General features: G+C 35.6%; 2 protein-coding genes across 5 annotated transcripts; both read right to left on the reverse strand.

Annotated features, from left to right (window-relative positions):
* Positions 1 to 2,551: 2,551 nt before the first annotated feature.
* On the reverse strand, positions 2,552 to 9,776 carry LOC107889542 (DNA-binding protein SMUBP-2). Its single transcript, XM_016814006.2, has 15 exons — positions 9,541 to 9,776; positions 9,208 to 9,312; positions 8,932 to 9,000; positions 8,191 to 8,280; positions 7,982 to 8,065; positions 7,425 to 7,592; positions 6,686 to 6,873; positions 6,232 to 6,304; positions 5,711 to 5,764; positions 4,620 to 4,877; positions 4,081 to 4,287; positions 3,872 to 3,975; positions 3,398 to 3,542; positions 3,113 to 3,247; positions 2,552 to 3,001 (listed from the first exon to the last, which is right to left on the reverse strand). Exons 1-15 carry the CDS (start codon positions 9,631 to 9,633, stop codon positions 2,825 to 2,827), a joined length of 1,950 nt encoding a protein of 649 aa, XP_016669495.1. The 5' UTR covers positions 9,634 to 9,776; the 3' UTR covers positions 2,552 to 2,824.
* Positions 9,777 to 10,296: 520 nt separating this feature from the next.
* LOC107889541 (uncharacterized) lies at positions 10,297 to 23,056 on the reverse strand. Of its 4 annotated transcripts, none has more exons than XM_041076588.1 (15): positions 22,850 to 23,056; positions 21,618 to 22,066; positions 21,276 to 21,369; positions 20,636 to 20,822; positions 20,282 to 20,540; positions 19,591 to 19,803; positions 19,426 to 19,512; positions 19,193 to 19,327; positions 18,629 to 18,742; positions 13,248 to 13,495; positions 13,089 to 13,169; positions 12,493 to 12,724; positions 11,437 to 11,535; positions 11,154 to 11,339; positions 10,297 to 10,864 (listed from the first exon to the last, which is right to left on the reverse strand). In XM_041076588.1, exons 2-15 carry the CDS (start codon positions 21,960 to 21,962, stop codon positions 10,763 to 10,765), a joined length of 2,382 nt encoding a protein of 793 aa, XP_040932522.1. In that variant the 5' UTR covers positions 21,963 to 22,066; positions 22,850 to 23,056; the 3' UTR covers positions 10,297 to 10,762. The 4 variants fall into 4 exon arrangements, with proteins under 4 accessions (XP_040932522.1, XP_040932520.1, XP_040932519.1 ...); XM_041076586.1 differs by having other exon boundaries at positions 22,557 to 22,865; XM_041076585.1 differs by having other exon boundaries at positions 22,319 to 22,865.
* Between the last annotated feature and the right edge of the window lie 285 nt (positions 23,057 to 23,341).

Consider the following 23,341-nt stretch of genomic DNA (forward strand, 5'->3'; position numbering starts at 1 on the left):
ACAAATCAAACTAATAACTCTATCATATTAATTAAGAATAATTTTTTAATATTTAAAATTTAAAAGTTTTTTGATTCAATAAATAGTTTTTTTAATTTATTCAAATATTGATATATATTTTTTTAAAGGAAAATTCATTTAATGAATAGAACCATACCATTTAGGAAAAAAAATAACAAACACTTGTTGTAGATGGGGAAGGACAAGTTCCAGCAGCACAACAAAGGTTTTAGCCTTAGCATCAATAGAACATTATGACACATTGACAATTGGCTTTGTTACAACTCAAGCACGATATATCTGGAATAATTGTAAGTACTTAACATGATAAGGAAATCAGCCCAGGATGGTCCAAAGCGGCGAGCAAAAATTAACAAAAGAATCGAGTATTCACCAAACTATAGAGGACTACAATAAAATCATCCCTAAAATCACTTATAAATCTAATATTACATGCATAAGTAAGACTAAAAACCGTGCTACAAGAGCAAACAAAAACTTCTAAAATTGAAGACTTATTAAAACAATGGAAAAACAAACAAAAAAAAATATAAAACTTAGGACATGGGTCCAAATCGACTCGTGAAATTATTTATTATTTTGAAATATTCTCAAAATAGAAACAGATGAAGAAGCCGACGAAGAGCCACTCACTTTCCAAGAAAAACTACCGGTGGCCGGTAGAGTTTTAGCGAACGACAGGCATCGTCATCTATCCATCACAACTTGTGAAGACAACAAAGATACTCACAAAATAGATCTGCAAACTAAAAAATAGAGAAGACATGTGAAGTGAATGAGAAGAGGAAAGAAAGAGTTGGTGGGAGGGGAAAAAAAGGGCAATAGCTAGCCCGAAAACTGGAGTCGCCGCTTAAAAGATAAAAAACGGCTTGGAGAAAAAAGAGAAAAATTTTAAAATTTGATATACATTATTTAAATCAATAGAATGCGAAATTGAGCTTAGAACAATCTTAAAAAATTCACATTTTAGGCATCAAGTACCATCGATGTGGCCTTGGTGGTATGGGAGCCACGGACACTATTGGCAATTCGGGGTCTTGGATGTGCAGGAGCCTTAAACACTATCAACACTATAGGGCATGAATGTGCAAAAGCCTCGGACACCATTGGCGCTTGGGTGTGCAAGAGCCTTGAACACCATCGGCATCATTGGCCTTTGGAAGTGGGGGAGCCTCACACACCTTTGACACCATCAGGCCTTGGTGGCATAAGAGCCTTGTACACTATTGGCATCATGAACCTTGCTGGTGTAGGAGCCTTAGATGATATCGACACCATAGGGTCTTGGTGTTGCGAGAGCCACACACATCATTAGCAACTTTGGGCTTTAGATGTATGAGAGGCTCCGACATCATCAACATCATTAGCCCTTGCACATGCAGGAGTCTCAAACACCATCAACACTATTGGCCATTGAATGTGCAAGAGCCTCAAAACATCATCGGCATCATTAGCCCTTGGATGTGCTTGCACACCATCGACACATTGAGGCCTTGGATATGCAAGAGCACTGCACACCATCAGCACCATGAGGTCTTGTTGGGGTAGGAGCCTCAGGCACCATTGGGCCTTATTGGTGCAAGAGCCTTGCACACCATTGGCACAATAAGGCCTTGCTGGTGTGAAAGCCTCGCACACCATCAATACCATGGGGCCTCAAATGTGCTGGAACCTCGCAAACCCTCGACAATTCATGGCATTGGTTTTGTAGGAGCCTCGCACAACGACACTTGTAAGCCCTTGGGTGCTAGAGGCCTGCACACAATCGGCACTAGCAAGGCCTTTACTTGTGTGGAGCTACACACCATCAGATGAGTTTAGGCACATATTCAATTTTTTGTTCTGTTAATACAAATTTTATAGATTCTAAATTTATAGTACTGTAGGAGGATGCTTCAAACAATTTCATGGTCAACCGGCTTATTTCCTAATATTAACGATTTTTTCAATATTCATCGGTCCATAAATTTCCTAATTTTTTTGGTTGAGTTCTTTGGTTCCAAATTCGAATTGCATGTTATTTGTATTTATTGTTGTGGAACGTGTCTAACAAAAAGTGTCCTCGTTTTGAGCATTCCAATGTCTACTGGTTGCAAGACTCTCTATCTCTTTAGGGGGAAGAAATCTTGAGGGCCATAGAAGGGGGCACAGAGGTTGGGATGCCACTTACTAGAGCCTGCTCACGCCTATCACATAGCAGCCTCACCCTGCCCCAATCACCGGAGCACCCATCCCCCGTTAAGTTCTTGACAGTGCTCCAGCCAACTTCCAATGACCCTCTGGTGAACCTCCAGCGAGGGTTTTCAAAAGAAAAAATGATATGGTCAAAAGCTAATCTGGCAATGAAGGGGTAATCATCCCCTTCAAGTGAAACCAAGACTGCAGTAATTTCATGCCCAATGCATTCGATGCACAATCGAAGTTCTTCCTCCGTGATTTCATTTTCCAAAGACCCTTCTTCGCCCATCGAAATACATCCAAGCATATGGTAATCTTATGACAATCTTACATTCCAATCTATAACGTAAAATGCCACAATTCTAACCTTCCTTTAAAGATAATTTGTTAGTATAACAGTCGTCAAACCTAAGCTTTACTTGTTCATATCAATATAAGATCAAACACATATGATCTGGATTTTTTATCAAGTCGAAAATAACAAAGAAAGATGTATAGAACGTAAGAATATTAAGTTTCTTCTGCCCAAAAACATGTAGCAATAGATCCGAGGAATCACACCACAAAGCCAACAGATTATAGTACCTCACATAATGTGATAAAGTTGTTCCCCATGGATCTTCACTTATTCATTACAATACTCAGAGGCACTTAAATACTCACCATGCTCCTCAAAATACTCAACCAATCGCTTTAAGAACCCATCGCTGCTAACTGTTTCAGTGTCACATACAAGACAACACTGTCTTCTTGCTCGTGTCACAGCCACATTCATTCGCCTTCGGTCACTTAAAAACCCAACCTGGATGGTTTGAGAATTATAAGCCCAAGAATGTAGTTGATCATAATTTAACACCGTGAATTGTACAATATATTCTAAGGAATCCAGTAACAACAGAAGAGATGCTAATACCTCTTTCTTTGAGTTTGACCGAACCATTGAAATGATAACTGCTTCCTTCTCTCGACCTTGGAAACCATCAACAGTTGAGATTTCAACATTCTTTAGCTTATATTCATTGCTTTTCAACATCTTCAATAAGACCACCTGCAAAATCATCCATGGATCTATGAGTTTATACATATAAACAAAAGGGTATATGTTCAATAGAGTATTTCAGTCTTGCAATGTTTTAATCAAAGTTGTGAAAATTCAAAGAAATGAGAGATCAACCAGTCCTTAATAAAATCTTCTTACCTGCGCAGCATAAGGGGTAATAATTCCAATATCAGAAGCATGGACTCCAGCATGAATAAGTCTCTTTGCATGTGAAATAGCTACCTCAGCTTCACCTTCATTCAATGTGCTCTCTTCCTCATCCTTCTTCTCTTCCATATCACACCTATAGCAAATTAAAATCAAAGTCATATGTGCCTCCTATCACATTTGAGATCTTTCTTGTGGTAGATTCAAATTGGATCTTCATTTTCACACATTTATCTTCCAACTTCTACCAACATTGGTATCAATTTTCCTTTTAAGAAACCATATAGTCAAAGTATTTCACTAAATGTTAAGTTTTTTTTTTTTGAAAGCAAAGCTAAGTTAAATAACAATAAAAATAAAAGGGAGTGAAATCCATTTCATGTGTTCCCTCCAAAGCAGCTAAGAATAGAGGCCAAATAAAAAAACATGCATGCTGGTTATCAAAATTCAATAATAAGAGCTTACCCAGTTGTGTCTATGATAAGAAGGGTTGGTTCTGTTGAAGTTGACTTCTTAACATTCTCGAGATCAAAAAGCATGTGCGTAGCAACACTAGAATGCGCTTTGATCTGCAATACGATATAACTGCCATGAGCACAACGTAGCAAAACAAAATGTTCTTTTAACCTGCAATCTAAATATGTAAGCAAGCATACACGCTCAAATCTCAGTACCTTGCTGCTGTAAAGCTCTTTAGATGACCAGTTCATAATAAGCTCATGCATGCGGTACTGGACAGTGAGCATGGACATGACCTCATCTCCATACAGATCTGCAAGGCGTTCAAAAAGGGTTCTTCCTAACCCTTTCCTCTCAGCTTCAACACTCTGGATAGTTGGAGGAAGCTGCAGATGGTCCCCTGCAAGTATACATCTTGAGCCCTGAAATAATGACAGTGGATGATTAGGAAGGATTGCACTGTTACATGCTAGGTTAATGCTCAGCCAAAGAATCTTACAAGTAAAATATCAATTTACATTTTACATATATTAAAGAATAAGCATGCATCATAAAACCTAGAAAAAGGCAGGTTTCACATTCATAAATCTTGAAGAACCATACCTACTAGATATCAGAATAACTATGTAAATGAGAGGGGGTTGGGTGATCCAATTCCTAAAAACAATTTTGTCTCTAAACTGTACAAAAAGTTACTTCATATTTGTTATCCCTTTTTTATTAATGCACGCATCTACATTCACCACATAATTACCTTTAGTAGAGCCATCCAGCATGCTATTTCAAGAGCCTGTGCAGCTTCATCGATAATAATCAAATCAAATGTAGTGTTGTCCAGTTTGCGAGAAAATGCACCAGTCAAAGTTGTCAATATGACATCTGCATCCTTAATTACATCAGTAACAGCAAGCTGCTGCCTTTTACGCTCTTCTTTTGAAAGAGTTCTAAGCTCCTTCTGGATCTCTCTCCTTGTATTTCTGTCTTTGGTTTTCAATAATTTCCCATTTAGTACCTGAAGCAATGAAGTAGAGTACGCTGAAGAACAGGCAAAACTAAAATTCCTCTCTATATACAAAATGTATAAATGAATTCAGCATGCAAATATATTTTTTTTATAAAAGAATGCCAATGTTAATACTTGGTCACTGACTCAAATATTTCACTAGAGACCATTTCAGGATGAAGTTAGGCTCCAGTTGGCTCTAAGAAATATTTCCTGTTTTTATTTTCTATTTTCATTTTAAAAAAATTAATTTACATTTTCTATTTAAAAATTGAAAAAAAACATTTGTCAAATAAAAGTTAATTGCTTTCAATAAGGAAAATATAAAAAACATGTTTGCTATCTATTTTTCTATAACAGAAACATTAGAAATATATATATTTTTAAATGCTACAATTATATGGATTTAGAGGGTAAGATATTAATATTAAAAAATTGTTGAAACAAATACTTTTACATTTATATGGGTTTGAACCAAGGTCAATTCATTTAAAGTTAGAATCCCTTGTTTCCAATTTTTTCAGTTTTACAAAACATTTTCAGAACAATGAAAAGAACTTTTTGTTGGTTTCTAATTTTCATTTTAGTTTTCCAGAAATCATTTTTAAAATTTTCAACCAAATGCATTTTCTTTATTGTTTTCCATTTTTCAAGGAAATTAAAACAAAATTGGTCTTTGTTTCTTGAAACCAAATGGAGGCTTAATATCTAAACTAAGGTTACAAGAATAGATCATGCTTTAGTATAGTAGCTTCAATATTGAAAACTGAAACTTCACTCTCACTCTATGTTCTTTTGGGTACTGTACAACTGAGACATAAAATAATAGCATAAGCATATACCTTCATTTCCTTTCTAATGTCATTTGCAAGAGAGCTATTATCTCCTCGTAGTACCTAACAGCAAAAGAACCAAATATATAAGCACGCTAAGATTTAGACAAGAGATTAACTTAATATAAGAACACAGACAAGAAAACAAAAGTTGCATCTACTTCAGAAAAAAGCATAGGAAACAGTCGTTCTTGCTACTATATTCACAAATAGATGACATAAAAGGAAAGTTTATGCACTTCGTAAAAGAAAGTGAAAATACAAGATCAGGTGTTAATTTCTCTGTAAAGAGAACATGGGTAGGAGATGTATATCTTTCCTAGGAAAACTATGGATAACAAAATGATAAAAGACAAGCAAAGGCATATAAGCATAATAAGAGCATTAACAGAATATGTGGAACACTTGACTGGGGTAACCATCAAGTATGTGCCTGAAACAGAAACCAACATCATGAAAACAAAAATTTTCTTGTCTTTCTATTTTAAAATTTCATTGTCAATTATTCCCTTTTGAAAACAAAGGTTTACCTTTGCATCAAGAGCACTGTCCAAAACTTGAGGTAATAATCGAGCAGGATGCCCCAATCTGACCATCTTTACTCTGATGAAAGCAACAAAGATAAAATTGAGTAATTATACGTTGTCTTACTTCTAAAAATACTTCTAACATTTCAAGTCTCAGTAGCAATCATATGAAAGGAACATTTAACAGAAGTGGCTCAACAATAATAAAAGATAACTGAAAATTTTATCGAAAAAGAAAGATGCTAAAAACTGCAAACTTCAACAGAATCACAGGAAGCATTAAAAAGTCAGTAGTTTAAAGCCTTTGGCTCTTATCTGCTCAAAAAATCATTAGTCCTTTCGCATGCGTAAGGTTCCCAAAATAGAAACTGTGAGGATCAGAGACAAAAGTAAATCAGGAAAGATTTCTTTACTAGCTGAGGCTGAAGAATATTTCCCAATTATTGGGCCATTGTACCTGTGAGTGGCAAGTCGCTCAACAATGTTGTCAACAGCAATATTTGAAGCAGCACAAGCAAGTATCTTTGATCCTCGCTTCACTTCTTGTAGTACAATTTCCACGACTGTTGTAGTTTTTCCGGTTCCAGGAGGTCCATGCAGCAAAAATACATCCTTTGATGACAGTGCCTTTAAAATGGCATCTCTCTTGCAACAAAAAAGAAGGTTAATGAATAAATTAGGCCAGGGAGGAGGATCCTTAATTTGTAAAATATGTAGCACACATAAAGCCTATAAATTGGATATACTACTAGACATATTGAATAAGAATGTTAGTGCATGAATCAACAAGCAGTGATGACTGATGACCATAACACATATAGTAGCCAGTCAATTAAAATTTTAGATCAACAGCAAAGGAATCAAAGTTACTATTCAGAAAACCAAGGCAATAACCATTTCTTTACTTCACTCAATTCATCTTATTGCAATCTGAGTATCTGACCTAGAATAAAATATCAATTACCCAAAAATAATGGAGAAAAGGGCATGAGAGAGGAAACAAAGATAGCATCAAATATTTCACATTGTAAATATGTTTTGAGGCCAACATGTTCATAGTGCAAATAGAATATAGTTTTTAACCATAATATCATCACCGCTCTGAGTGAGAAGAATAGAAGGAAACAAAAGAAACACAGTGAAAAGAAAAATGAAAAATATTTGCAAAGGTAAAAACCAGAATCCATACAATGCACCTGAGAGTGATCAAGGTTTTTGTTAAATGGGGTGAATGTGACAGTGCCCTTCTTTGAGACTGTTGGCTGTCTCTCTCCAAACAATACAGGAACTAGATCTGCAGCTGGACCCTTCAGCACACCTTTACTCAGTTGTATCAGGGCATCCTTCATCCTACGATATGTCACCTGCAAAGGTCATTAAATATTTTATGTGCTTTTTCTTATAACTTTAAGTCTACAAAACATTGACAGTACCAACTCCAACTTTATAAACCAAGTACTTAATATTAATTCCACGGTTTCCAATCTAGTTTTAACTTTGTATAGATGATTAGATGTTAATAGGAAAAATGAACACTACATTATTACATTTGACTTCTCATATGATTCCCAGGTCAACCAGAACAAAATTTTCAACAAACATAAAATAAATAACTGAAATTTGATTTGAAATGCACTGGGGAAAGTTTAAGTCCACATGAATACTTAAAATAAAAGAAAACTATCATGACACAGTGTAACTGAAGAAGCCAATATGAAAAATCTGGAAGCAAAACAAATTCTGAATAGCAGACCTCATTTGCCACTTTTTCAAGACGCAAAGGATTATTTAAACCATCTTCAGGTACATCATCAAAAGCAACTGTGATTGAGGAATCCTGTTCAATATTGCACATGGATCAGTGGCATAAGAATTTCAGAGAAAGACCATGCATGATATGAAGCAACAAAACCAATAAGAAATAACCCAACACCAATGCTCCTGTAATAAAGTCAAAATTACCTTCAACCGGTAAACTACACCTTGTCCAAGAGCAGGAGAACCTAAATCAGCCTTGTTCGGTTTTAGGACAACTACATCATGGGTTCCAAACTGCATTGCAAGCAGAGGAAAACATAAGCAGATAAAAGGAAGGGAACATGCATTTCAAAACAAAAGAAAAAAGAAAAAATTCCCTTCATTGCCATTGGATGGGACATATTACTACTCATTTTGCAGTAACAGTAGTTAATAGATAATTTATGCAGGTTTCTCATACTGGAACAAGAAATTAATTTATATTTCTACTTTCTGCTGGAAGATTAATCAATTATTACCAAATGCAAGTGAACCAATGCCATTTCCTATTACATCAATCAGTTATTCATTGTTTCAAAGAAAATAAATTAGAACATTTTGACCCCAAATCATGTCTTCAAGCAATATCGTTCCAATCCCAAAGTAAGTCTGATAACTGTTGAAATCCAGCATTGCATCACATTGAAAGAAAATACAAAGTGTCATATACAAATAAAAAACCTGTTTTCAACTAGAACTAATAGAAATGTTCATTTAAAAAAAAAATAGCAGTTTTTGCAATTATAGAAAAGACTAAAAAATAATTCACCAAAAGCAAAAGAATAATTAAATGCGAAATATGCTTTCTTCACTACAATTTAAAATGATTCTATAGTAGATCAATATCATGGAAAAAGCACCAAAAATCCCCAAAACTTTCCAGCTCCACCACTTAAGAATCCTCACCTTGTGAGCAGGAAGAACATCTCCTTTGGTCGATTGGAACTCAAGTAGAGTTTTCCCCATAAGCCCTGTCTGTTTGCAAAAAGAAAAAAAAAAGAAAAGAATAAACAATAAGAAACCCAAGCCTTTTCCGATACATAATTTGGAGCATGTTCCTTTTAACAAAACTGAAAACGTATTATCCCCATTTTTCCCTTGCCTTCTATTTTTTAGAGCCACCAAAGGAAGCAAACTAAAAGTAGCACAACAACAAACAAAAAGCTAAGAAAATAATATAACCTGAGCGTCAACACACTTCAAATTTAGAATCGTGGAGCCCCTCTTTTGAGCAGTATCCAAATTTCTTGTTGTTCCTGAATTTATTGAGGCTGATATCTCAGCTTCCTGAAACACAGAAACAGATTTTTTTTCTTTTCAAAACTTTGTAAAAACAGAAAACCAATCAATAGAGACATAGAAGAATAGTATCATTTACATCAAATCATCACTAAAGTTTCAGAATTCAAGAATGCTGGAACAATATATACATATTTTCTCCAGTTTGGTGCTATTTGATAATTAAAAAGTAATAATCAAATATACAGAGAGAGAGGGAGAGATAAAAGAAAGAACCTTTTCCAAATCAATTAAAGGGGTGATATTGGATATGAATTGTTGAAGAGAAACTGGAGATGATTTTTTCTTCTTTTCTCCCTCCATCGCCATCCCCACTCTCTCACTGCTACGAGCACCGTTGAGGGACAACTATGAACGTTCCTTGAGTGGAGATGCTTGCTAAGGTCGTTTACACTCTTCAGAGTTCAATGTAATTTATCATCAGTGACTGTTGGTAATTCAGTCTTGCAATTTTAAAAACTCATTCATTTTAGAAAATAGGGTAATCTACTTCGGGAGTGACGTCAGTAAATTTTTTGGTCAAAAATTTTAATAACTTTTAAAATTTGGTATAATAACAATTTTAATCCTCATATATTATATTAATTTAGTCTTGATTTTAAGATTTTAGGCATCAATATTTACATATGGTGAAATATAATATTTTTTATATATTATTTTTCTTTATGACTTTTAACTTTTAAGGGTTAATTTTAAAACAATAAAAAAGATAAAAATTTTTAAAATCAAGACTAAATTGATAAAATGTATAAATATTGAGATTTAAAAGTGCTATCAGCTTCTCATTAACCAATCAATAGTTGATGGTTAAAAAAGACAAAATAGAATTATTCATAATTAGATGACTAATGATTGAGTGACTATAAGTACAATTTATCCTAACGCTAATGCTGAGGTTTTAAGATTTTAAGGTTCCAAATTACTCTAAAAAAATTGTCAGATAGTATCCCTAAGCTCAAAGGATAACAAAACTGAAAGAAGATCTATGCTTTTTGTATAAATTTCTTGGCACTGTAATATAACGCAATTCGTATTTTTGAAGGCGATGATGAAGAAGTAGACTTACAAACAACAAAGAAAAGAATAAAAAAACAAACAAAAAAGATGGTTTCAACTTCCACACATTGACTCTTGTGCTAAACTACGCTTTGCTTATTCCACCCTCACTTCCCCCAAACAATTTCTATTTATTTTCCTCTTCCTTTGAACACTTAGAAAAATTGTGAAATCCATAAAAAAATGGAAAAGAAGTAACTAAGCCTGTATTCTTGTGCTACATTTGTTGGGTCACTGAATCTTGCATCAATTTGACACTTTTAGATATTGGCCGCTTTCCAAATCTTTGGTATAAAGCTAAGAATGAATGTTGATTAATGTATATTTGGTTTTGGTCACTTTGGATTGGCGCATTGTTATATTACTTCAATTTAAAAGCTCTTCACTTGATTCTTATCAAACATTCTGGTGGTAATCCGTAGTCTTTTTTAAGGTGAGCAAGTTCCAGCCTCCAAGGGTCATTATGTAACTTGTAGTGCAAAACCTGTTTACAGACCAAGAAAAAAGAAAAAGGTTAACATGCATACAAAAGAAAACATGAAGGGTATAGATCATATAATCTGAAGGCTGTTTAGACCTGAGGTCATGATGTGCAAATTGGGAGCATATTTAACACTTCAAAACATGCATGAAAAACAAAAATTGCTTCATTGGTTCTTTGGTGGTCCAATTGCAAGTTTAAACTTTATATGTTGGAAAACTGCTAGAACATTCTACTGTATGAAAAAGTAATAGATACAAGAGCTTTATATGTATTACCGAACGATGAATACCTGTAAAAATGTTGTGAAGACATCATCGTCAGATTGTTGCAAGAATTCAACTGCCCAATCCTCCACTCGGTTAAAACCAGTTTGTTGCCTCTCAGCTTCTAGCAAAATAGAATCGCGATAAAGGAACCGCTGCCATATTTTCTGTACATTGGTCAACTTGAACTCTATTTCGGTTTCATTTATGTTCTGCAGTGAATGTAAAGGCCGCCAAGTGATCAGCTAAAAGCAAAGTTTCAACTCTCTCTTTTTCAGTTTATAAGAAAAGCCTAAAGAGACACAATACCCGAAGAATCTTTATCAAATTTGGAATTTCATCTTCAAGTATTCTAACAGCAAAGCTTTCATAGTTGAGCATATTCTCGTAAGGTAGGAATATACCATCCTATACATGAGCAGATAACAAGTCAAATAAGGGAAGAGGCAGAAAAAGGCTGATGAAACATGCATGAAAATATAAAAGTTAGACATCCGAGATGTAGAAGAACCCTAGGGCTTGAGGAGAACCATTTATGTGTATTTGCAACAATGATTAATAGAGCATATTCCAGGAACTCATAGTTGGTGCGTACTTGAAGAGCAATAGTAAGATATGCTTTAAGAATTCAGGTTGAAAGAATGAATATTTCCTCTCGAACAACTTGAGCAATTTAGCTCATAGCAAATCATGGCCAATTTTTTCAGCTCCATGCACTTTTCACATTTGAAATTAGGCTGGGAAGAAGGAAGCCTACCAGATGCACATGTGGATTATGCAAATTACTGTTTCTTGATAATTAATGTCAATTTTTAATTACCATAGTCAATCAAACGGTAAAATCATTGATCTATGCACATTAATTTGTTTATTCATGAGTTTTCATGTTGCATATTTGTCTGTTCGATTGACAGGACATCCACTAAAAGCATTTGAGCAGCTACTTGGTGAACAAGCTAAACACTAAAATCTGAAAATACTTCATTTATGCTGCCTTCAAAAAGAACTAGACAGCCCAAAATCTAATAAAGCTCATTTAGAATAAAGTTCTGTTCTCTAAGTATTAAGGGAGCTAAAAGTGCTTACTGTCCTCCATAGAGCACCTTAGTTTGCCATGGCAAATTCTTCAAAGTTTTATATTTTTTATTGCCAAATAGCTTGAGGTGCAATGCAAAGAGGAGAAGCCATAATTCACCGAAACATGACAACCGCTTCAAACGGATGCAGAATGTCATTTTCCACTCCGACATAGGAAGTAATCCAAGTCTAATTGAGATACCAATAAGCTAAATGCTTCAAGCTATAAGTTGCTTCTCTAAACAGATCATGGTTTTGTAAGGTACAAAACATGAATGAATACTGTACCTGAATAACCACAGGAATGCATCCTTGCAAAATACTATCTTCTATACGACCACTCCAGCCATCTCCAGGCAGCACCCCACAGAAAGTAGAATTGGCTATATCCTCGTGATAGTTTTCAGAACGAAGTGGAGTCACAACCACATCTTCCGCATACTGTTTCCCTAGTTTTCCTTCCTTGTTAGGGGTTGATCCAAATTCATCGGCCAGTTTCTGTCTGATCCCCATGCTATACCTGCATGAACACCAAAGAACCATCTTCAGATAATTTCCAAGATTTTAAATTTATTAAATGCATGTAGATGCCATGTAATAAGTAAAATCGAACCATTAAATGATGTAGCTTCCAGATAAATATGTTTCTGAATATTGATACCAAAGGTTCAAAAGTGATGGCTCATAAGTTTATTAAACACGATTCTTAAAAATCAGAAAATAGCCCATTTTAGATAATGAAAATTTACGAAATGGAAGAAAGCATGGCAAAGAAATGAAAAAGAAGGCGCTGATTTTGGGATCCTCTGAGCATTTCGTCTATATTTCCTTTCAATATAACTTCCTTAATCAAAATTTTCAGTATTAACATGTAGTCTACTTACGTAGCTTCTGGTCTTCCACTCGTGTAAGCTGGTCCTAGATTTCCATTGAAGTAAAAAAGTGTCTTCCTGTTCTCACGAGGCCTGAAATTGAGAAACATAAGTATTTTATATAAAGACAAACGATAGGACATGTATTACTGCAATCAACAGGACGAGTACCTAGACCATAGTGTTGCACTTAAAGAAGTAACATCAGGGCGTTTCCAAGCGGGAAGCACAAGATCTTTTGCAGGATCAAAACAAGAATGGTTGCCTCTTCTATCAGATGGAATCTTGTCCCAGTTGTCAGCCCAGTAGGCTGTCGTTGAGTGGTTGTGCTTAGAATTTGTATTACCCCAGTGAACCAACATCATGCTATTCCATATCTCCTTGGGGGCATAGCAAGCACCTTCATCCCATGAAAATGACTGCCTTCAAATGTAGAGGTGATATGATTAGCATACATAGAGCAAAGTTCTAAACAGAAAATGCCGACATATAGATAGAAATAAATGTCAGATTTCAGAATATTTGAGTATATCAAATATGATTCTAAAAATATTCTATCCCTAACTTTAAGGCTGTACAGTATCCCTACAATTGTTCTGTTTCCTAGCGTAAAGTTACCTTAGTTAGGCTAACTATGTGTATAAATATGTATGTAATCTCTTGTGGAAAATATAATAGAAAATATCCTGTTTTTCACATGGTATCAGAGCCTGTTATTTAGCCCGATTTTTGGGATTTTTTAACCGGTTTCTTTAGCCTGTTTTTTTTTCTGACTCCCAACCAGTCCTCAAGTCTATAGAACTTATTCAGACACAACATGAACTGTAAACAACTCAAATCCAATGAGTGAGTTTTAGAATATCCAAGTAGCCTATAGGCTAAATGGAAAAAATTATCTGAAATGGTCCCAACTGGTTCGTACCTTCTTGAAAGGAAGAGGAAAGCTGAGTCACTTACTCGGAACTGGACCTAAAGAAGGGGACCCTAAGTTTGATGCTTGGGATGAACAAGACTCTATGGTAATGTCTTGGTTATGGAACTCTATGATGCCAGAAATCAGTGATACATGCATGTTTCTTAGCACATCCAAAGAAATATGGGAAGCTGTGAAGCAGACTTATTCTAAAGTTCAAGATGCTGCTCAAATCTATGAAATCAAGACTAAGATTTCATCCACCAAGCAAGGAATCGATCAATCACGGAGTATTCCAATCTGTTGCAAAGTTTGTGGCAAGAGATGGATCATTACCAGTGCATTCAGATGAAGTGCAGTGAAGATGTAGCACTCCTGAAAAGGTTTGTTGAAAATGATCGAATTTATGATTTTCTTGCTGGACTGAATGTTGAGTTTGATGCAGTAAGAGTTCAAATACTTGGAAAAGAGGAACTACCATCACTAAATGAAACAATTGCAATTGTTCGTGCTGAGGAAGGAAGAAGAGGAGTTATGGTGGAGAACAATCAAGTGGATAGTTTAGCCTTGGTTACTAATGCTGTAAATGAGAGGAGATTTGGCCTGGAACAGCCAACTAGTGAAGATAATAGACAGATAGAACGTACAAAGTCTTTTAACAAGGATTCCGTATGGTGCACCTACTGCAAAAAGGCTCGTCACACTAAAGACAGATGCTGGAAACTCCATGGGAAGCCACAGACAACAAACAAAAATTTTTCAGAAAAAGGTGGACAATCAAAGGGACAAGGACAAGCAAATACAGATAGACAGCTAGATAAAAAAAACAATTCTCAGGAATTACCTATTGAATTCAATAAAGAAAAAATTGAGAAGTTAAAAAATTTGCTGGGATCATCGGAAAAAACTTCTTCAACAGGTACTTGTAGTTTGGCCTTTTCAGGTATATCCTCTCCTCAAAGTTCTAAAGTCTCAAATACAGATACCAAAAGTTCTTGGGTCATTGACTCAAGAGCTACAGACCACATGACCCACTCCTCACAAAAATTTGTTTCATATACACCTTGTTCTAGTAGTAGAAAAATAACAGTAGCTGATGGTTCTGTGATACAGTGGCCAGTCAAGGTGATATTGTTATAAACAAAAACCTTACTCTTAAAAATGTCCTTCATGTTCCAAAATTATTTACCAATCTTTTATCCATTAAAAAAATTACCAAAGACTCTAACTGTAAAGTGGTTTTCTATCACAATCGGTGTCTTTTTCAAGAACAGAATACGAGGAGGATGATTGGACATGCTAAGGAAATAAATGGCCTATACTATCTTGAAGAATCCAGTGAAGAAGTTAGTGTTCTGAATTCCTCACCTTTATCTCTCATATCCGAGTCTATTAAAACTAATAAAGACCAAATTTGGCTCTATCACCTTTGCCTTCGTCACCCATCGTTTAGAGTCCTTAAAATTATGTTTCCTTCACTATTCAAAGGATTAACTATTGAAAAATTTCATCGTGATATCTGTGAACTTGCAAAACATAAACGTACCTCTTTTCCAGTAAGCAATAAAAGAACATCCACTCCTTTTACTCTTGTTCATAGTGATGTTTGGGGGCCATCCATTATTTCAAATATTTCTGGAGCTCGGTGGTTTGTATCCTTTATTGATGATTGTACTCGTGTGTCTTGGATTTTTCTTTTAAAACAAAAATCTGATGTTAGGTCTGTCTTTCCAATTTTTACAACATGATCAAAACACAATTTGGGGCCGAAATAAAAAGGTTTAAGTCAGACAATGCCAGGGATTATTTCAATCAATTCCTCTCAACATATTTTCAAGAAAGAGGCATTATACATGAGTCATCTTGTGTTAGTACACCCCAACAAAATGGTGTAGCCGAAAGAAAGAATGGTCACATTTTAGCCATTACAAGAGCCCTATTGTTCCAAAAAAACGTCCCTAAACAATACTGGGGGGAGGCTGTTCTAACTGCTACTCATTTGTTAAATAGATTGCCTACAAAGGTCCTTGAATCTCAAAGTCCTATGCAAGTTCTAGCCAAATTTTTTCCTGATTTCAATGCCTCCAGTAATCTTACTCCTAAAGTATTTGGCTGTGTCGCCTTTGTCCATGTTCATTCTCAAAATAGAGGGAAATTTGATCCACGGGCTATCAAGTGTGTCTTTCTTGGATATTCTTTCACTCAAAAGGGGTACAAGTGCTATCATCCAGCCTCAAAAATTTTTTTTGTAACAGCTGATGTTACTTTTGCTGAACAAGAAAATTTCTTCACTCGTCCTTATCTTCAGGGGGAGATCTTATTCACAGAAGATAAGGACAAAGAATTCTTTCTTCTTGACATTCCAGCTCCTGTCCAGCAACCAAACACTCTCATTCCAGCTCTAAACACTCCCATTCCGGCTCCTGTCCAACAATCAAACACTCTCACTCAGACCTTGGCTGCTACCCAACCTGCCCAACTTGAAACAATGACCCCTATACAACCTGAAACTGAGCCTAGTACACCCAAATCACCAAAAGGAATTCAGGACACTACTCGTCCGTTACTGGTTTACTCAAGGAAGAAGGCACCAGTGCAAGTTCAATCATCTTCTTCTCCTATACGACCTGAGGTAACTGCTGAACCTACTTTGAATTCTAATACTACAGATTTAGATGATTTTCCCATTGCTATTAGAAAGGGGACTAGAGCTTGTACAAAACATCCCTTGCACCTATTCATGTCTTACAAAAACTTGTCCCATAACCACAAAGCCTTTCTTACTAGCCTAAATTCTATTTCCATTCCTAAAACTGTATTCGAGGCATTAGAAGATGAGAATTGAAGAAATGCCATGAAGGTTGAAATGGAAGCTCTTGAAAAAAATAAGACATGGGACTTAGTGAAATTACCGGAAGGAAAGAAACCGGTGGGATGTCGCTGGGTGTACACAGTGAAATATAAGTCAGATGGTTCTTTGGAGAGGTACAAAGCAAGGTTGGTTGCTAAAGGGTACACTCAAATGTATGGGATACACTATCTTGAGACATTTGCCCCTGTTGCAAAGATGAACACTGTAAGAGTGTTGTTGTCACTAGCTACCAACCGAGGCTGGAAATTACAGCAATTTGACATCAAAAATGCCTTTTTACACGGTGACCTTAAGGAGGAAGTCTATATGGATGTTCCTCCAGGATTCGGTCCAAATACAGGACAAGCAGTTTGCAGACTAAAAAGGGCTTTATATGGACTAAAACAATCCCCGAGGGCTTGGTTTGGAAGATTTACCAAAGTGATGCTCAAGTTGGGATATAAACAGAGTCAAGGAGATCATACTCTGTTCGTAAAACATTCATCTTCAGGGGAAGTGACTGCTTTATTAGTCTATATTGATGATATTATTGTGACTGGTGATGATCTAGAAGGAATGGAGAAGTTAAAAAATGCCTAGTAAAAGAATTCGAAGTCAAAGAATTCGAAGTCAAAGAGCTAGGTAAGTTAAAATATTTCCTTGGTATTGAAGTGGCACACTCTCGGGAAGGAATATTCATATCTCAGCAAAAATACATAGTTGATTTGTTGACAGAAACAGGCAAGTTGGGCTGTAAACCAGCAGAGACACCCATAGAGGTGAACCACAGACTCGGAGATGTATTAGAAGATACAGCAGTTAATAGAAGGTCATATCAAAAACTTGTGGGGAAGCTTATTTACTTGTCCCATATCAGACCAGATATTGCCTATGCAGTAGGTGTTGTAAGTCAGTTTATGCACAATCCTAAGGAATCACATCTTAGTGTTGTATATCAGATTCTACAGTACTTAAAAGGCACGCCAGGCAAAGGAATCTTATTTAAAAAAGGAGAAAATTTAACCCTTGAAGCCTATACCGATGCAGATTATGCAGGATCTATGGTTGATAGAAGATCAACCTCTGGTTACTGCACTTTCCTAGGAGGCAACCTTGTGACTTGGAGGAGTAAAAAACAAAACGTTGTGGCTAGATCTAGTGCAGAAGCTGAATTTAGGGCAATGGCTCTTGGAGTTTGTGAGTTGTTATGGCTAAAGATTATATTGGAAGACTTGAAGATCAAGTGGGAAGGTCCAATGAAGTTGTATTGCGATAATAAGTCTGCTATCAATATCGCACATAATCCAGTTCAACATGATCGAACGAAGCACGTTGAGGTGGACAGACATTTCATAAAGGAAAAACTGGACAGTGGCTTAATTTGCACTCCATTTGTGTCCACTGATGAACAACTAGCAGATATACTTACCAAAGGATTGTCTGGGAAGTTGTTTCAGAAATTAGTAAGCAAGCTGAGAACGGATGATATCCACTTCCCAGCTTGAGGGGGAGTGTCAGATTTCAGAATATTTGAGTATATCAAATATGATTCTAAAAATATTCTATCCCTAACTTTAAGGCTGTACAGTATCCCTACAATTATTCTGTTTCCTAGCGTAAAGTTACCTTAGTTAGGCTAACTATGTGTATAAATATGTATGTAATCTCTTGTGGAAAATATAATAGAAAATATCCTGTTTTTCACAATAAACATGCACACACAGAGAATCAGCTACCATTCTCTTCAAATTTCTATATTATCATCAAATGAAACATTTCATATCATACCCAAATATGGTCTTTTCCTGCTGAGTGGTTCCAGTACGGATATTTCTCAATAATATGCTCATATGCCTTCTTATAAAATTCCAGAGTGAGAGAGCTCCTCAAACCAGTATGGTTCTGAAATCACAGAGTAATAAGGACATAAATACATGGAACCTGGGCTCAAATGAAAAGTTAATAAAGCCTTGTTGATGGTCACTGCAAGGGAGGACAAAATGGGAAAAATTAAAGCATAATAAGAATACCATCTATCAATGAGGCAACATTTTTGTTAGAATAAAATAAAAGCTACAAATCATCACCAGTGCTGCCTGATAGACTAAGAAAGTTCTGTCTCAATTCGTAAAGGTTCATTCATTAAAAAAAGTGAACTTGCTAATATGCTATTGTTATATCTAGAGAGTTTCTCACAAGAGCAATCACATCATAGTCTATGGTTTTAATTGTGAGAGACATTGAATAAAGCCCCCAAAATAGAAAGCAATGGACATTATACTTATCCACAATCCAATAACTTAACTTTAACACAGTAGACATAGACTAAAATATAACAACTTATGAAGTTACCTCCAAGCTCAAATGGGGTGCATCATCAGCACGTGTTATGATGCAAGCATCCAGAACAGGAACAAAGAAAAAATCTGCTTCTTCACCATTTAATGTTCGATGTGGACTCGCTAGAATACTCTCATACATTGCCATCTGGAAATATACAGAATCAAAGCAAATTCTAAGCAATACTTCAGGTTATAAGGTGCTTTGCGTTAAATGTTAATACTAGTTTGAGCTTTGAAAAATACCTGGGAGCCATACAACTGCTCTGTCCACAATGTTGCATTCCTTTCATCATAGATTCTGTTCACGCACTCGAACTTAAAATGCCGTCCCTAGAGTTGTCAATCAAGCAAAAATATAAGACTATTGCTCTTGATGGTATTGGGTACAAAAATACTGCTCATTCTTACCTCAAGAAGCAAGCTATTGAACTCAGGAGGTAAATCATATACATATATAAGGGGCCTTTTCTTTTCAACTGCAGCATTGAGATTGACAAGTCTGCCTGTGACTTCATTACTAGGAATATCAAGATGAGCAGGTTTGAGCCACTTAGGCCACTCTCCAATTGGAGATACAACTGAAGGAATACTGCAGTCTGTCCCGTACCATCCATTATAGCACTGGAAAAAGAAAAAAAAAAGAAACCATGATTTAGTTTTGAATAAATCCAAGAAAGGCACAAGTTAAGCAAACATTCACCAGTGTAAAGGGTGATTAACACAAATCAAATGTTTGAAGGAACACGAATGATAAAGATTTTTAAAATCAAATTAGTAATGTTTTGAAAAGGTTCCAACTTAATTTGCCATTTAATCTGCTCCTAGAGTTTGCACATCATTCAAAGGAAACTTACGAAAATTGTTATTATAAGCTTTTATACTTCCAAATCAAGTAGTCCATTAATTTTTTGCTACCCCAAAAGTTGGCAGTGATTCTTTTATCCTTATCAATTACTACTCATCATACACACACACATATGTGTATATCCTTGCCTATAATGAATCTAGGTAGAAAGAAGACTGTTGAGAGAAATTTTCCTTTCAAAAGAAAATCAATTTCCACAGTTAATATAAACATGCAGAAGGATAAAGCCATTACCTGACAAAACCCACCACGGCAATGGCCATTTCCAGAACATTGATTGATACAAACACTTTCAACAGGCACTTCACAGAAACGCCCCCACAGTCCATCATATTTGCAATCACATATCTCTTTAAACAGCACTTTTGAATCATATGCAGCAGCTGGGTCTACGTTACACCATCCTGGTTTGCTCCCATTTGTTGTAAAAATATTATCCAGGTCGGCTTTTGCCCAATCAGTCAGTTTGGCACCTTCAGGTTCAGAAGGTAAGCTGAAATAGAGACAACACAACAACTGTGGCTAGTGAAGTTCATGATAGAAAAGAAATACCGAGAATCATGGATTAGGAAACTGACTATAGCTTACTTCATTTGAAACCCACATGCCTCAGCCACAGGACGATTTGGATATTTTGTGCCTTCTCCACAAAAGCACATAGCTCGAGTAGTGTCACAGTGAGCAGAACATATCGAGACAACCCATCTCCCATATGGTAGCTCCGGTGTTCCAGGGTAATTGCAACTCAAATTTAGCCTCTCGGAGCATGCTTCTCCTGTTCCATCAGATATGTCATTTAGCCAGTGTCATGATTAAAATATCATATTATTTTAGGATTTCAATTTTAAGACTTAAAGAGTAAACTGCCGTCAATTTGTAACAACAATTACATTCTTTATTGCTCCATAATCAATCTTAATTTGCTATTACCATTTAAATTGGTTATATTTCAAATTTCATCGTCTTTAATTGACCATCCTAGAGATGGACAAAACATACAGCTCAACTTGTCCAAGTATTAGACAGTGTCTTATGTCCAATTTTGTAGAAGCTAGGAGCGGTAAGCTGTTAACTAATAGTCAACTGCATTTTTATCAAGTCTGTAATAGTTGATTGAATATTTATCAAGTTTATATGCAAAAAATGTTTGCAATGGATAAGGCCTTGCTTCCAATGATGGTTCTTATAGAACTTCAATTGAAACGAAGTCAATGAAAGAAGTACTGACCACTAAATCCATGAAAGCATCTACATTGGCCCAACTCATGATTGCAAACACCTTGACCACCGCAGTCAGATTTGCAGCGCCTACCACCTAGTGTCTGCCCAAAAGAACATATTTATGATGTGCAAGTCAAGATGATGCTGATGTAACATTAATAAGTCTAGGTCCATGAAATTAAGCAACATACATCCACTTGGCCGTGCATAACAAATATAAACTTCCTAAGAGTAGCAGGCTGGAATTAAAGTTGTCACTCACACAGAAGAGAGAGTGATCCAGGATGGAGTAAGGGGCTGCTCAAGAAGACAAGAAGGATGAATGAAGATTAAAAATCAATATAATTACCTCAACAATGTTGACTTCTGTAGCAGTAGCATCACAACCAGAAAGCCAGCGGCCTATCTCTGCCTTCCAGGGTGCATTACGATAAACAACTCCATTATGCAAGTCGGTAGGAAACCTGTGATCTAAATTAAGACCTTGTGGTTTATTTTCCCAAACAGGATCTGTACTCTGTTCAAGTGATGAATTAATTGGAACACATTTGTACTGGACTTGCCGAGCACTGAAGTAATCAAGAGATGGGACGACAGGAAACAGGAATAGATGAACTACTGAAACTAGCACTATAATAGAAGCAACTGTAGCCACCATAGACCATGAGCATTTCCACTTCTGAACAGAAAACATTATCTCAAGTACCTCTTCTAACTACAGGCGAGAACCAAATAAAAAAACCTTGATTTTCACATGAAAAATCTGCTCTATCCTCACGCCTCACTCTTTCCAAGCATCTATAACATCAATCAGAAAGCAGTTTTAGAAAATAAGCGCAACAAGCATATGCTTCGTTGGAAACAAATTATAGAGAGTAGATTTAGATTTTATCATTTTACAGATCATGAGGATGATTGTATTCTCAAATGTATAGGAATTCACTTTTTCATTTACCAATTCACTGCTCAATAGAAATGCAAAAACGCCATGAATTAGAAAGTAATGAATTAGAAAGTAATCATAAACATCCAATATTGAAGGAGTATTACCATAAAATTCATACTGCAGTTGACATCCAAATCCTTTGGAAATAAGTTCTCAACGGCAACCTTAAAATATTTTCAAAATTACAGTTTAAAACCCCCAAAACCCTACTGCAATGTTTAATGATAAAAGCAAGCAGCAATTTATAAATCAGACAACCTCCAAAAAGAACACCTTAAAATCTAAAACTCAAAACTAGCAGTGAGTAACAATTTATGGAATTAAAACCATTTAACTTCTCACCTTAACTGAGAACCGGGCAATAAATTCACTATAATAGATTGGATAGGAGAAAAGTCAGGGCAATAAATTCACTATAATAGATAGGATAGAGAAAAGTTAAATTCTTTTCAATAAAAGATTGAATTTTGATGATCAAAAAGCAATGCCTAACCTTTAAACAGATCTGGGTTTGCGAAGTTTGACCAAAAACCAATAACTCAACAGGAAATGGTATAAACACATGAGAACGAGAATGTAATACTGCAATAGTTAATTGTTTTTATAAATTAATGATTATTTAAAACAGTGCTCACCATTTGGCGCTTGTTCTGCAGATTCCAAGCAAAGCCGGAGTGTATATATATATACATATATTTTAAAAGAATAATTGAAAGGAAATAATAATTTTGCAGCTGACGTGGGAAGAGTCGATGCTCTTATTACAAAAGCCACTTTGGTCGAAGACGTTGGAAAATGCTGACAGTTAAAATTGCTGTAAATACCCAGTCCTCATCCAATGACGGGTTACTCGGAACAGAAAGCCGGTAGCAACTCAAGCCCAAATTTGTCATTTCACCGCTTTTGAAAAGCGCTTTTAAACCTTAAAGCAAAAGCAAATTTTTTAGTTTCTACTTTGACAAAAATACATTTAAGAAAAAGACAATTTTAACCGGTATTTAATATAATATTTGTTTTGAGTATATAATTATTTTTCTATTAAAATTTATTTTAAATATATACTATTATATATTTAAATTTTATTGGTTATATTTTAATTATATATTTGAATTAAATATTATAAATAA

The sequence above is a fragment of the Gossypium hirsutum genome, chromosome A09, assembly GCF_007990345.1.
Source record: "Gossypium hirsutum isolate 1008001.06 chromosome A09, Gossypium_hirsutum_v2.1, whole genome shotgun sequence".
NCBI classification, from domain to species: domain Eukaryota; kingdom Viridiplantae; phylum Streptophyta; class Magnoliopsida; order Malvales; family Malvaceae; genus Gossypium; species Gossypium hirsutum.

What these genes read in the sequence shown, in the direction of transcription:
- LOC107889541 (XM_041076588.1), bottom strand. Translation starts at nt 21,962, where the DNA reads ATGTTTTCTGTTCAGAAGTGGAAATGCTCATGGTCTATGGTGGCTACA. An exon ending in CACCCCATTTGAGCTTGGAG is followed by an intron (nt 18,743 to 19,192) that starts GTAACTTCATAA and finishes CTGTGATTTCAG; the next exon opens with AACCATACTGGTTTGAGGAG. An exon ending in AGTGCAACACTATGGTCTAG is followed by an intron (nt 13,170 to 13,247) that starts GTACTCGTCCTG and finishes TCTCAATTTCAG; the next exon opens with GCCTCGTGAGAACAGGAAGA.
- LOC107889542 (XM_016814006.2), bottom strand. Translation starts at nt 9,633, where the DNA reads ATGGCGATGGAGGGAGAAAAGAAGAAAAAATCATCTCCAGTTTCTCTT. An exon ending in TGAAGTGTGTTGACGCTCAG is followed by an intron (nt 9,001 to 9,207) that starts GTTATATTATTT and finishes TTTTGCAAACAG; the next exon opens with ACAGGGCTTATGGGGAAAAC. An exon ending in GAGCGACTTGCCACTCACAG is followed by an intron (nt 6,305 to 6,685) that starts GTACAATGGCCC and finishes TGCTTTCATCAG; the next exon opens with AGTAAAGATGGTCAGATTGG.